Here is a 14202-nt window from a genome sequence, read left to right on the forward strand (position 1 = left end):
TGTTTGCCTTTCCTATGAGTCCTGTATTAAAATGCTGAAGGGTTGCAACATCGTTAAAGAGGACATCTCAACAACAGCAGTAGGTTAGGTGGATTAATTTTGCTTAATTTAAAATCTGCAATTAAACATTTAAATGTAATTTTTTTCCCTTTGAGTCCCTTTACATCCAGTGGAAGGAAATACACAGCCTCAAGAGGGCTATTCATATGCCTTGCGTTAGATAAGTATCTTAGAATGAGTTGAATCAGCCTCCCAAGGTGCCTAATTATTTCCATTGACTGCAAAGGAAGCTGATGGTGACTGGCTGGCAGTTAATTTCAAATGCTGGAACAGGGCAGATGAATTCCACTCTTACAGATGGAGGTAACTATCTTTAAAAAACTTAAACATAGATTATACTGAGCGAGAATAAATCCTTTGTGACAATACTAGAAGGTAAAAAAGTATGGATCAGATAATACAACAGTGACTCTAATTTGATAATACCGTAAGAGACTGGATTTTAAAAGTAGTTATGGAGGGGAAGAAAGCAAATATTAGTTTCCTCTGCTCTTCTAGTTCCTGAAAGTTGTCAGAGTTATCTGTTGGTGTTGAGGATCAAGATTAGAGAGGTAGCATTGGAAACTTACCTGGCCATACACGGTAAATGTCCCCCAGATCCTAAAACCAAGGAAGGGAGATAAAAACTAGTGTTGAGGGCAGGTGCTCTCCTAATTTATTTTGAGGTCATGTAGTAACTATAAAAACTATAGTAAGTGTGGCTAGGACTGGGGCACAGGACAGCAGAAGCATGTGGGCTTGGTTTATTGGCAGGTTGCAGATGCTGTGTGTTTATTGTAGGTTGGTATCATGTTCACATCACGTTCTTGAATGGATTGGAGTCCTTGGCCTGTGGTATCTCCAGAATTTTAGTTTAGAAGCAAGAGAAGCTTATGAGCATGGGTCATTGCTGGATCCTGCGAGATGCACTGGCGTGGTTTTGAGGGCTGACTTTCTAAGAGCTGTAGCTCTAGGAGCATAAAGAGGACAAAACGTGAAAGGGAAACATTAGAGGTGGGGAATGAGTTGACTATTTGGGTTCAGAAAGCAGGTGATTTGTACTCCCGTTGTTTCCAGATCCAGTAAAGCTGGCAGGTCTGGGACAAGGCCTAGGAGTGCAAAGGTCTGGTGATATTTAGTAGCTTTAATAGTAAATCTGCCTGAAGTGGAATAGGTTTGCAGTGTGTCTAGGAGCAGAATTAAAAACTTTTTGGAAGGGTTCTTGGTTAGGATGATGGCTGGTGCCATTTGAAGCTGGGGGATTACATTGGTTTTGTTAGTGCTCTAGCATTGCACCTATAGCACCGGTTTGGGTTAGGCAGCACTAGTGTTGCAGACAGCAGAGGTATATATAAATCTTAATGCTAACTTATATTGCTGATCAGAGATTCAAATTAATCTACACATTTTCATAGAAACCACTGTCTTATACAGATACTGGCTGTCATCCTGCTTCTGGTGAGTAGCTCCTCCAAGATGTGCGACAGGACAGGGGCTTAGATTCAGTTAGGGCTGGGGTTTGGGGCGTGGCATGAGGCTGGGAGGTCTGTATGGATGTACCTCTGGATAGAAAGGGTTCTGTGGTGTTCTGGGACGTGTGGGCAGGGCAGGCTGCTGGAAGTGAGGGAGCGGGGCTGCCATTTGCAGGACTAGCAGGATGGAGTCAGAGAGAGAAAATTTTTGAGTGGCAAATTAGTGCATTTCTGTGAATACAGAGGACTGGGGAAGGTAAATAGAGATGTGGAAGACAGGCTGTTTTGGGGGTATATGGATCTCTGGGGACTGGGAGTGGAAGGGAGCTATTACATGTGAGAAGGGAAGCCCTTTTGGATGTATGGAAACCACTCGTAATACCTAGCAGGAAAATAACCTTTGAACTTCCATGTGACAAATTAGTCTCTACAAAGACTGTAGCTTTATTTTACAAGACTTGTTATGCTCAGGGAAACTAAGGAAGATAATTCAGTAATGTGTTTGTGGTCAGCATAGAGGACAGTGCCAAAGCTGAGCAGGGACTGTTGGGCAGGTGAGGGAGTTGTAATAGTCTGTCACCCTAAAAAAAAAGGCACCCTTGCCCCATCCTTTTAGCCAGGCTACTTCTGAATGCCCATCTGTGTTTGCAGCTAGGTGGGAGAGGTACTCCCATTTTTATTTTGTGCACTGCCGTTGAGTTGAGGCAGGCAATTCCAGTACTGCTCAGGAGACTTTGTAATCTGTAGGCTGTTGGGAATCCTTGAGTTCACTACTGAGGGTGTTACTGTTGATGGTGTGGGCTGTGAGTCCAGTCCACTACTGACACACCAGCAATGATGTGGGCAGGAGGAACACCTCAGGCTTATCACACATGTTTGCTAAGGGAAGCTCGAAGGTCAGCTACTTAAGATGGTCTATTCTTGCTTGAAGCTCTTCCAGACCACATGTATTTTTCATCAGTAATGATAAGAAATAATAATTTTTTAAAAAATAAACAAAATAAAAACCCAACAAAAATAATAGTAAGCCCTTGCTTATTTAAATACTTATTATAAACTGTTGATAGTTAATTGTCATTGCATGCAGTACCAGCAACATTGGTGTCCTGCTTCAGGCCAGCTGCGAAGGTGTGGTCCAGTATTGGTACAGGTGGTGGATCTGCGGGTGGCAGTCCCACCCTCCCGCTTTCCTGACTCAGGAAGTGCGATGGGTGTATTCTATTTGTTGGTCACTAGTGAGCAACATACCATAGTTAAGTGGTTTAATTCCAAAGAATTCAGGCGAATCTTTATGCGTAGCTGCAGTAGGAACTTGAGTAATACTGTTCTCCATCTTAACTGGTAGAAAAGTGGATTCTGCTGCAAACATTTGTGTCTAGGTTTAACTTCACTTTCTACATGTATCAAGGCAAATAAGTTCAACTGCTCCCCTACTAAAGGAAAATGTCTTTAATTTTTTGTTTGTTTGTTTGCATAAAGAATTTTCATGGCTCTGTGTTGGTGCTGGTGGGGACATTTTTGAAGATGGCTGCCCCTTGCCGATGGTGACCATGCTGTGGTGTTTCGGAAACTCACAGGACAAAGTATGTTTTGACAGTAGCTCAGCACAAAGCTTTCCAAGATGGGAGGCTCGTTAAGGTGAGGAGTTGTCACTGAATGGAAGACTCATATGAACACTTGAAATCAAGCAGAACATTTCCATTTAATTGTGATCTCCAAAATCACTTTGGTCAGTACAACTGCTTAAACATATCAACATAAGGCTCAAGATTTTCATGACAATAAAGCATTCACATGAAAACACTTTAAGCAGCGTAACATGCTTAGTATTTGACAAAACATCCTCCAAATATTTGTACAGAATTATTTTTATAAACAATGTTTCTGGAACAAGATCTAACCCTTGCAACATGAAACACAAAACTCCTTCTTGTCAGTGGTTAACAGCTGGTTTTGGTAACACATTTGCCATTAAAACTCTAGGAACAAATTACTTTCAAGGGGTCCAAGACCAGGATATGGTTCTATATAACCTATACTTTTAAATGAAGATTCTGCTTCCATGGTTTTGTACATTTATTTGACAGAGTATCAGATTACACAGTCATAAAATTCTATTTACTATTTAAAGTAAATTGATAAATGTTATGAAAAAATACCTTTATTACATCAGTGATTCTTTAACTAAAGTGAGTATTAAGACTATTAACCAGGGGTTGAAAGTTTTAGGCCCTGATATTGAAAGCACTTCTATATGTCCTTAACTTTACACGTAAGGAGTCTCCCTGGCAGCAGAGGGACTACTCTGTTGGGCAATGTTAACTGTGTGCCTCTAAGTGTGTGCAGACTCCAGGCCATAGTACTCAGAGAGGCGCATATGTGTTATACAGAGAAACATTCTCAGCACATAAATAAAATCTGGCTTTTTAGTATGTACATACACTGCAGAGCAATATTCTTAACTGAAAAGATGTGCTTTCTTTCTCTCTCTTAATAGCGCAAATATTCCCATTTCACTCAGAAAGTGCTTATCTGTTTTCAGCTAGACAACTACCTCATCAGCTGTGAATCTAGCATGGACAACAAACCTAAAACAAGAATGTCTTATCAGCAGGAAATACTGGGGAAGAGAAGGCTGGCAATCATTTCTATATACCTTGTATTAATAAAAAACCTTCTCATAGAGAAGAATAGTCTTAAATATTTTCAATCCTGATATATATACAATGATAAAAATTCACATTTTCATGCTTTAGTGAGACACTTTAAAACCCTGCCCCAGGCAGCTCTCAGAGTTGCTGTGTCCAGTTCCTAGCAGCTGCCTCACATTCAGCTCTAGTACTAGAAGCTTAAACTCTTGATAGCTGAGCAACCATGGGGAGAGAAAACACAGTTCTACCAGATTTGGAAAGGGAATGAAGGAAAAAAAAGGAAGTGATGGGTCTTTCTATTTCCAGAGGCCCAGTAGCTCTCCTGCATCCCAGAACAAGACAAGGCAGTTCGTGTTTCCAGTCCCATTAGATCTGCCTTGTAGAACTTCTGACAGCAGGGCCCAAGTGCAGTGTCTGTTCCACACAGTCCTCAGTAGTCTAAACGAAATGTACCCATCACATGGCAAGAGAAAAATAGCCCTTTGGAGCACAGCTGAATCCCTCTCCCCTCGAAAAGGCAGAACACCTATCTATTGCACCAGTTTTTCCAATATATCAGGAAGTATCCCCAGGGTTGATGCCTTTCACGGCTATCTATATACACTTTTCTGATAAATTCAATGTCTCTGTAGGGAAGGTGACCTGCAGAGGGCTGCCCTTGGACGTAGAGCTGGCCCCGCCACCAGACCTGATTTCATTCACCAGGAAGACGCTTTCGGAGTCCTGTCCCTGTGAAGAGTCCGAGGTTTCCGAGCTACGCAGCGTTCTTACTGATGTGGTGTCAGACTGAGTCAAGCTGGCGCTGGGGCCGGGAAGCAGCACGCGACCCCCGACGCTGCTCTCGCTTAACTCCGGAGGATAGAGCAGCGTTTGTGAGGTGCTGCTGATCTCCCTCAGCTCACGGGAGATGAAGGAGGGTGACTGACTTGACATGGCAGAGGAGGTCCTGCGACCATCCACACAGTTGAAATTGCCCCCCGAGTGCTGCCTCCGAGCCCCTCCAATGCGGCAGAAGAGGCATTTGATCTTCTCAATGGCTTTGCTGAGCACAGTCTTGCGGAGGAGGATGTAGACCCATGGGTCCAAAATGGGGTTCACTGAGGCAATGCGGATGGCTTGCAGATCAGGGTTTTGCCTCACATCCTTCACTGATTCCGGCTGGTACAGCTGGTTCACAAAGACACGGACCTACCCAAGGAAATGGGGGAAGAGAAAGACACAATTATGCCATTATATCAGGAAACCAAAGTTTACATTTCAAAGCAGAGATCTAGATTTGCTGCTGCAAGCTATGACAAGAGAAGAGGCTGACAAAGCCAGGCATCTCAGATTGGCAGCTGTGAGTTTATTTTTGGAAATAGCAAAAAAATTCAGGGAGATTAATCTGCTGTAAATTGGCCTTCTTTGTTGCAGGTAGGAAAGGAGTGGCTCTTTCTCTTCCCTTCCCTTCATAATTAATCCTTGAACGTCCAACTTTTGGCTGTTTCTAAAATGTCTTTTTTCCTGATAGAACTTGGAAGCAAAGAGGTAGACCTGTATCCCACTTCCTTGGTGCATCTTGAGTCTTACACTACCTGCAGACAGAGACCTGACTGAGGAGACCTGGAAAATCAGTTCCTCTAGCAAAGGTCTAATAACTGTTTGTTTAGAAACACACTGAAATACAGAGTATAATCCAAGTACACTAGGCGCTGGAAACAAGTTCAGAGCTGTCAATTCCCAAGTTTAGAAATGCTATTTGCTGGCACCTGTCCTTACTGGAATTGTTCGTATACCCTCAACTGTTTGCTTGCTGCAGCATGGTTTGGAAAAAAGAAATGTAAAAAAAACCCAAAAGTAAAAGAAAAAAAGGAAAGGTTCCCCAGCTAGGAGATTTTTCATAGGTCAAGATGATGAGAGGATTACAGCACTGGACTGGAGTGCCCTGCTCTCCTACATGAGACAGCATTTTGGTTCTACTTACACAAGTATAAAAATACTGATGGAGTGGTTAAGAATTTAAGATGTTGAAGCTGCTGCATGAAGTGACTATTCCCTCTATTCACTTTGCAATTTTAGTTTGTCATGCACAAAATTTAAGACTAAAGGATCCTGTCTCCTACACAGAAATTTCTTCTTCAGTTTCTTTCTTTGAATCCAAGAAAAAAAACAGTAACCTAGTCCCTCTCCTGCTTTAGAAGCTGCTTTTGTAAATGCTACTGTAAGTAAGGCACAGTCCCATTCTTTGATATCAATTGTTCTTTCCAGTGTCACTAAGGCAGATGGCATCATATGAGTTCGTTATATTGATCAGTCTCAAATAGCTGTTCTCGATTTTAGCAAGACCTACGCGGTGTCCAACTACAGGAAGGCCTAGGAAAGCCACTGAAAAGAACTGATAATGGAAGACACTGTTTTCTTCAGAATCCTTACGGTACATCAAAATAAATGCCTTCGTTATCTTCTTATCTGATACAGTAAAAATCTAGTAGCCAAATAATTATGAGGTTTTTAAAATCTCATCCTTGACTCCTGAAATGAATCAAGTCTTGCCTACCTAGGAGGTTACAGACAAGGAGGCAGACAAGCACTTAAATGAACATGCCAAACTAGAACAGCCCTCTTAAGTAATTTTTATTAGAAGTTCTGCATGTGAAGCCATCCAAGCTGGGGAAAAAGTTTCACCGTTCTGTTTGGAGAAATTTTCCTGCAGCAGGGCAATGTGGTGGCATGCAGCTAGTGAGAATTCAGAGGCTGAGTGACTTTCAATGCTAGCAACAAAGTACGGCTAAAACAACGCAAAGTCCCTCCTCAGAGGTCCAATGCATACAGTCTCTTTCACACTGACTGTCAAAGCAGTGGTGGCCTATGTTTTCTTTCTCAGTGCTTTTCTCTAGGTTTATGGGTAACAAAACCTGCCCATGGAATTCAAACTATGGGAAAATCTTGAATTTGCACAGCAATGTGATGATCCGAGTTTTATCCTCAGTTACTTTCCTAATGATTTCCAGCACTGCAAATATCTTTTTGACAACTAATTTACTGACCTTATTTTTCTGTTAAACCAAACATGGAATTGAAATACTTTGAAGAGTATTCCTACGCTTATTGAGCTTGTCTTTATGGGGTCTTTTTCTTTTATTAAGCTTTACTTGCTTCGATTTTTTTCACTATTTATTTGACATTAGCCGGCTCTCCGGTGTCCAGCACCGCACAACGCCACGCAGCGCTGGCTGAGAGAAGACCGTCCCCCCCGGAGGCCCAGGTTTTTCAGCGCCCACGGCCTGGCCGGTGTTCGCCGACGGTTCCCTCACAGCGCCCTCGATTCAAGCCTCCCGCCATTTGCCGGGGGAGCGGCGCAGGGAAGCCGGCCCCTCCCTTGCCCCGGGAGCGCCGCTAGGTGGCGCGGCCGCCCCGCGGTGACACCGACCCGCGCCCGCCGCCGCGCAGCTTGTCCTGCCGGGGCGGGGCGCGGGGGGCGCTGTGGCCCCACAGGTGGGCCCGCCCGCGGAGGCGGCTGCGAGCGGCCGCGGGTCCGAGCCCGGCCGGCAGGAGCCGGCAGCCCTGGGGCCGGAGGGCCGAGAGCCGCGCTGACGCGGCGTGGCCTGGCACCGGCGGAAACCTGTCCGTGAAACACCGACCCGGCCGTTTGCCTGAGGTTTCCTCCCCCTCCCAACCGGGAGGAGGTCACGCGTACGAATACACAGCGGTGACGTGTCCCCGGGGGACGTAACACGTGCCGTAACAACGTTCCTTTCCAAGCGCTCCTTTCCGTCCTCCGCGCTGCGGTTTCGGGGGAACGCACCCCGAGAGCGCGTAGGCGCTGGCCTCGGTACCGGCCCGGCCGCTCCCCGCCCAGGGGGTGCCCGAGCGCTGGGAGCCCCAAGGACGGCGCGGAGGGAGCGGAGGCCCTTCGAGCGGCTCCCGCCACCACCTGCCGTCAGGGCTGGGGAGATCGGGGGTGTGACAGGGAGGGAGGGCGGGGTCCTTGCTGATAAATCCATCCGGATCGCAGAAGCGCACTTTGGAGCTAGCTGAAGAAGTACACAGTCCAACTCGGGAGACCCGCCTTTTTTTTTTTTTTTTTTTCTTTTTAAACTCGCAGCTGTAGTTACACATCAGTGGTTTAACAGTGGGATTGTTCTCCTGATAAGCAGCATATGAAATTGAGGTACCCATTTCACCTTTGTCTACCTGGCAGGCTTTATGGAAAGACAAAAACGTCTTTAAGCGCTGACTCTGTGGCTGAAAAGGACAATCACTAATTGCACGGCACAGCTTGCTTTATGATACCTCTGTATGCTTTATTTTCTTTTGACAGATACGCAGCATGTATAGGTGAAAGATTCACAACACAGACCTATTTAGTGAAAACTTTGGACTGTACAAAACAGTTTCTACTTCCCAAAAAGGTCACATATCTTTTTTTTAGAAGGCCCCACACACACACACCTTATCAATCAGACCTATTGCTGCAATTACATCGTAATCACAAGGTAAAAATTAATCAGTGTTGGAATGTCAGTTTTATCATTTCTTTACATACTGGTGAGGCAGCATTTACTAACATATCATGTACAAGAACAGTAAGAGGTGTATGAGAACAGCAAGAGATGTGTCCTGTTTTGGCTGCAAGTCTTCTGCTGCAGGAGGTAGCATGATAAAGGATACTGCCTTCCACATCCTAAGTAAAGGCCGAGTAAGTGGAATCCACTACTAAGTTAGCTAATCTGATGCTTGAAATTGTGCAATTTGAAAGCCTAAGGAAAGTGAGAAGCAAACCAGAACAATTCAAATCTCAAAAGAATGAGTATACAGCTTTGTAGCTGTAGAATTCAGGCAATATATCTTGTAATTATTTGTTTGCAATTGTGTTAAGAAGCACATAGCTCCGAGGTGTGTTGAGTTTATGCTCAAGTGATAGGTACTTGTAGGATTAGAGTCCGTGAACTGTTTGCTGTTTCTCCTTTTTACTAACTACAGATGCAAATCATGATTTCTAATCCTAGGATGTACTATAAAGTGACTTGTATAGTTACCGTCATGCTGGTAATTGTCTTCATAGCTTCTGCCTGCCCTCAAAATCTCCCCACATACTGATAGGATAAATTTAAAAACCGTACTGTAGTAAGCAGGAACGAGTTTTTCAGCTCTACAAGCCAGTAACTTTTGCCCTTCAAGGGCTTAGCAGCTGCTCGTGTTCTACTCCATTGCTCAAAAATCGTGTCTGCCGCCTTGCTGTTGGCTGCGGACAGGCCCTGATACTGAAAGTTGAAACCAACCAAGCCAAAAGAAAATCCAAACTTTTAGAACAATTAAACTAGAAAGTTTAAAATTAGAAACTCCTGAGTATTTCATACAATGAACCAGGTGTACACCATGAACATTGTATTTTATTTTCCACTTCACTGTAATGTAACACCAATGTTCAGCGGTCAGGGTCAGAAAAAGACCACGCACTTAAAAAACTTAAAAGAGTATCTGACAGACTGCTGGAGTGAATTACAGGCTTTGAGTAGTGTGTGCCTATTGAAAGAGTTTGGCTTTTTTTTTTTAAAGGCCAGATAATAATTTCTACTCTATTCTTGACAAAATCCCTCCTAATATAGCTTATTCTCTACTTTTGACTCTATCCGATTCTATTTTCTAAAATCTCACAATATTTTAAAAGATGAGATAACCTGTGTGGAGTGCAGACAAGAGTCCGTACACGATTTATGTATTTTCCTTATTTTATTTTTACACTACTGTCAAATCCTTCACGTCTTTCACGTCACTTTCTGTGCACTGAGAACACATCAGGTTACATCAAAAGTTTCCTTTCACTAATGTTTCTCGTTCAACTTTTCTTTCCTTGATAAATTTGATCTGCCTTCAGTTGTCAAGTTCATTCAGCGTTTTGCACAATTCCCCATACTTTTGTTACAGCACTTCTTGTCACTATAAAATTTTGCTGATTTTATAAATAAATCATTGAGACTCTAAACAGCCTTACTTGTAAACTGAGTGCTGGAGCACCTCTTTATTAAAAACTGCTGTTCTCTGTGACTCAACTTGCTGTTCTTTATCCACTTTTTAAATCAAGACAAGACTTTGCTCATTATTTCAGGGCTATTTAATATTTTAAGACTTGAAATTTTGTCAAACCCTAATAAATGTAGCCTGCTGGATCGCCTCTGCTACTTTATTATGGTGTGAACGTGTTAATTCTGAAATGTTAGAGGTTTATGTCTCTCTTTCAGAAGCTGCTTTGCTTTGACTTAAGTGATGGTTTATTCAGCTGAAATCATCAGTAGGAAGTCAGCTCATCAGAAAACTTCAGTCACAAAGCACCCTCTGAGCCTGCTTGGTGTATCTGAATCATGCTGCTGCCACCACCTTACCACTCACATGTTCTTGGTGACTGCCAGGCTGTCCTGTTATAGATGAGCCTCTCGTTGGTGAGGGCTCCCTAAAACTCCTCCGAGTCATGAAAATGTACGTCTGTGTTAGTGATCACCTATCTCTGCTAGTGACTCTTTCTAGGGGATTTACAGCATAAAGGTGTCACTTCTCTGAGTTTGTATCTGAATTCTTAACCTCGGCCTATCTGCAATCAGAGAACTTAATACAGCGGCACACACCGCAGTGCGTCACGGCACAAAGCAGCATAGATGGCTATAGCTTGTTCCCACAGGGGGAGGCACATGACTTAAAGCTACTTAACAATGAAGAAATTTAACCACACTGGACACTGTGATGATGTGTATATATGTGGCTGTTTTGTGTATTTTTTTTAAAGAAAGCTTCCTTTTTTTCTTAGTCATCCATCTAAGTGAAATGACAGTCTTTTACCTCATTTTAGATACAGAAAAGGTGTGCTGCTTTAGCAGGAAAAGCTAACTTACGTGAACGCTCCCAAGGTAACACTGTGCCTTCGCAAGTAGTGAAGTCAAGGTCTGAGAGAGCTACGCAACTTCATCACCTGCACCTTCACATACCTTCTGCTACGTACAAATTTTTCGCTAGCTACTGTTTAAATAATAAACCTTTTGTCCCACCCAGGTTTATTAATTTTAACTGTCAACAATCCAGTTCCCTTTCTGCTAACACCTCCCTCTTGATTTTCCCCTTCTTTTGTTTTTTAACATTGTCTAAAAAAACTGCCTAGGTCCAAATGGATATGAACAATTTCATTTTGCATATTACGTTCAGACTTCTCAGCTTTCCTCTAGCTGCTCCTCCACGGGATAAGGTTTGGCTTTTTACTGAGCCTGCTGAAGTCCATCAGCTGATACCCTGTATCACGTTACAACACTGCATTTAATTCTCGGAACCTACTCTCTGCATTCACTGGCATCTCTTTTGAAAACGCAATATTGTTCTTTTGTGAGGTAGTCGTTTTAATACTAGATTGATCAAATGAAGTACTGTCAACCCACAGTACTGTCGGGGTTTTGGCCATTCCATGACCTGGTGCTTCCCCGGTACAGCAAGTCTGCTCACCCCTGCAGCTTCTGGAGCTGGACTACAGGGCTGGTTGTGTGCGGTTCCTCCACCTAAGGCATGTGCAATTCCCAGAGACACCCTCCGCGCAGCTCAGACAGCACCTCTCGACTCCCTTCAGATGTCAAGCAATGAACGCACGGCACTGTGCTCGGTCACGCCACAGCGCAACGCAAAGTGACAACACCGAAGGACAGGAGACAGCCTTGAGCGACAGCTGGGGCACTGGTGCTCCAGCACAGCCACACTTCACTGGCTCCACTTTATGTCAGTAATGTGGCAAAACTGGCCCGACCCTCGTGATTACAGTTCCTCGGAAGCAGGGGGACAGACTCACTGACCTCTCGAGTCCTGTTCACATGTAATTCTCTAAACTTTATTAGCATGGTATACACCATGTGTTTTGCATCCCCAGCTGGCCAGCTGTGTTTCACACACATTGTACTCCTCCTATGACAGAAGGATCATCCTACCGACAATAAACTCCCTTAAAACAATCCTTCTAAAAACACTTTCTGTCTGACAACCACTGCTTGGCTCCCTACGCTCTGTTTTGGAAGGTGGTGAATAACGCAAGCCAGCTGTTTGTTTAATGTCTCTGAGCCAGAGGAGGAGAGGAGTTCGCCAAGCTTTATTATGGTGGGTGGCAAGCAAGAACTGAGCCTCCAGCTGGTGGGGTTTTTTTTTTTTGTCTTCCTTGGAGATAAGGTGGAGGAATAGTAATAAGTAGATCCTGCATGTTCAATTTAATGACACTAATTGTATCAGCCATTTCAGAAAATTAGCAAATGGTTAGTGGTAATGTTGTTTGACATTTCGGTATGATCTCTAGGGTTATGTAGGCTAGATTCCTCCAACTCTCATTTAACTGAGCATTACACTGGCAGGTGGTTCCACCAAGTTCAGCCCTCCCACAGTGGGGAGCTGCAGGAGAGATGTCTGCGTGGGATCTACCCCAGTGATGGTGGGTGAATCCCTCAGGAGGGGAAGCTTGGCTCAGGTTTTGGGTGTGAAGCACTCTGCATGTTGCTGGTGCCAAGTGAACAGAACTCTGTCCTCCTTCTCCACGTCAAGGACTGCTCTACCCTTCAGGAACAGTGTGCAGATTTTTAAAACACAATAAACATCCAGAAATGCAGGCCAGACCAAAACCTCACTCATCACAAATTAGTTTTAGAAGTGAACTTTAAAGTGCCTTTCGCTTTCAGTAAGATTTTTGCTGTGTGGATTCCAGTTGAACAGTGGAAAAATTACTCAGAATTTTTGCTGCTGTATTTTAACCAATCAAAGGAGCCCAGGATTTGGGATAAGTGCGTTTCTTTTCTTATAAATATAAATCAACACAACTTTCTCTCACCATGCATGTATGCTGACAGCCTTTAAGTTATTGTAAGTTTGCAGCACCAGCTAAATAGGATCTGTCCTGCAAGCACAGATTAGGAGGAGAAAAGACTCAGTGGTGCGGGTGATGGAAAAGAAGGGTTGCACAACGTTACTCACCACTAGAGGAATGGAGCAGATGACCACCACCAGGGAAGTGGCAATGAGCAGAATAACCATCTGGATCTCTGCTCCAGCCATCCGACGGAAGCTCCGGCGTCTGCGAAAGTCAGATAAACGGCTGGAGGTGGTGTCTGTCCCCAAGGACGTGCGTCGCATGAACTGGCGGTGCATGCGAATGAGGGCCACACACACCAGGATGTTGCAGATCACAGTGACCATGATTAGGAAGGAGCTGAAGCCGGCGTACATGTAGGAATACGCCGCATGGGTGGCCTCCTTTGCTCGCCAGTCTATGAAACACCAAGTGTAAGGGTACTGCAAGGTAGATTTGCCGAGCCCCATGCTGGGGAGGGCGCAGAACAGCACGTTGGAAGCATAGATGGCAAAGAGTGTGAGCCCCGCCAGTTTCTTGTCTACATAATGGTTGTAGAAATAGGCATGGTTGATGGCCAGGTACCTCTCTATAGACATGGCACAGATAATGCTGAGGCCAGACAGTCCAAAGAAGAGGAGGATGAAGGAGCTGTACTCACACAGCGCCGGTCCTCCTGGCCAGCGGTTCTGCAGGTAAGTGGCAATAGTGACCGGACTCACCAGGCAGGTCCCCAGGAGATCAGTGACCGCCAGCCCACAGACCAGTGTGTAGAAAGTGGTCTCCTTCTGCTCCTTCCTGGACTTGCAGAGCACCACGATGGCTATGAGGTTGCCCACCACGCCGAAGATGAACATGATGGTGGGGATGGTGGGGGGCTTCCCACCCTCAGCCCCGCTGGCAGTCCCGTTGGCGGAGGCGTTCGCAGGTGGCATGATGGTGGGGTTGAAGGACATGATGCCCACGCTGCCACTGGGGAGTCCAGTAAAGGCAAGAGCTGGTCCGAAAAAGAAAGGCAGAGTAAGGAGGAAGGGGAGGGGGTAGTCTAGCGTGAAAATAAAAATTCAAATGAGGGAGAAGTAAAAAAAAAAAAAAAAAAAAAAAAAAAGTGGTGTGTTTTAGTTAAAAAAAGTCCTAAAAAGGCGCGGAAGCGGGGTGCCGTCCGGCAGCGACCGACTGCAGCCGGGGGAGCCGAGGCTGC

At 44.6% G+C, this 14202-nt stretch overlaps 1 protein-coding gene across 1 annotated transcript; it reads right to left on the bottom strand.

The window, feature by feature from the left end:
- Nucleotides 1–4756: 4756 nt before the first annotated feature.
- On the bottom strand, nt 4757–13957 carry PTGER4 (prostaglandin E receptor 4). The gene is made up of 2 exons (XM_086480241.1): nt 13127–13957; nt 4757–5350 (listed from the first exon to the last, which is right to left on the bottom strand). Exons 1-2 carry the CDS (start codon nt 13955–13957, stop codon nt 4757–4759), a joined length of 1425 nt encoding a protein of 474 aa, XP_086336367.1.
- Nucleotides 13958–14202: the final 245 nt, after the last annotated feature.

This window comes from Leptosomus discolor, chromosome Z (genome assembly GCF_034619465.1).
Source record: "Leptosomus discolor isolate bLepDis1 chromosome Z, bLepDis1.hap2, whole genome shotgun sequence".
Classification (NCBI taxonomy): domain Eukaryota; kingdom Metazoa; phylum Chordata; class Aves; order Leptosomiformes; family Leptosomidae; genus Leptosomus; species Leptosomus discolor.

Coding starts and splice junctions, on each gene's coding strand:
- PTGER4 (XM_086480241.1), bottom strand. CDS start 13,957: ATGTCCTTCAACCCCACCATCATGCCACCTGCGAACGCCTCCGCCAAC. Junction 5,351..13,126: donor TCTGCTCCATTCCTCTAGTG/GTGAGTAACGTT, acceptor TTCCTTGGGTAG/GTCCGTGTCTTTGTGAACCA.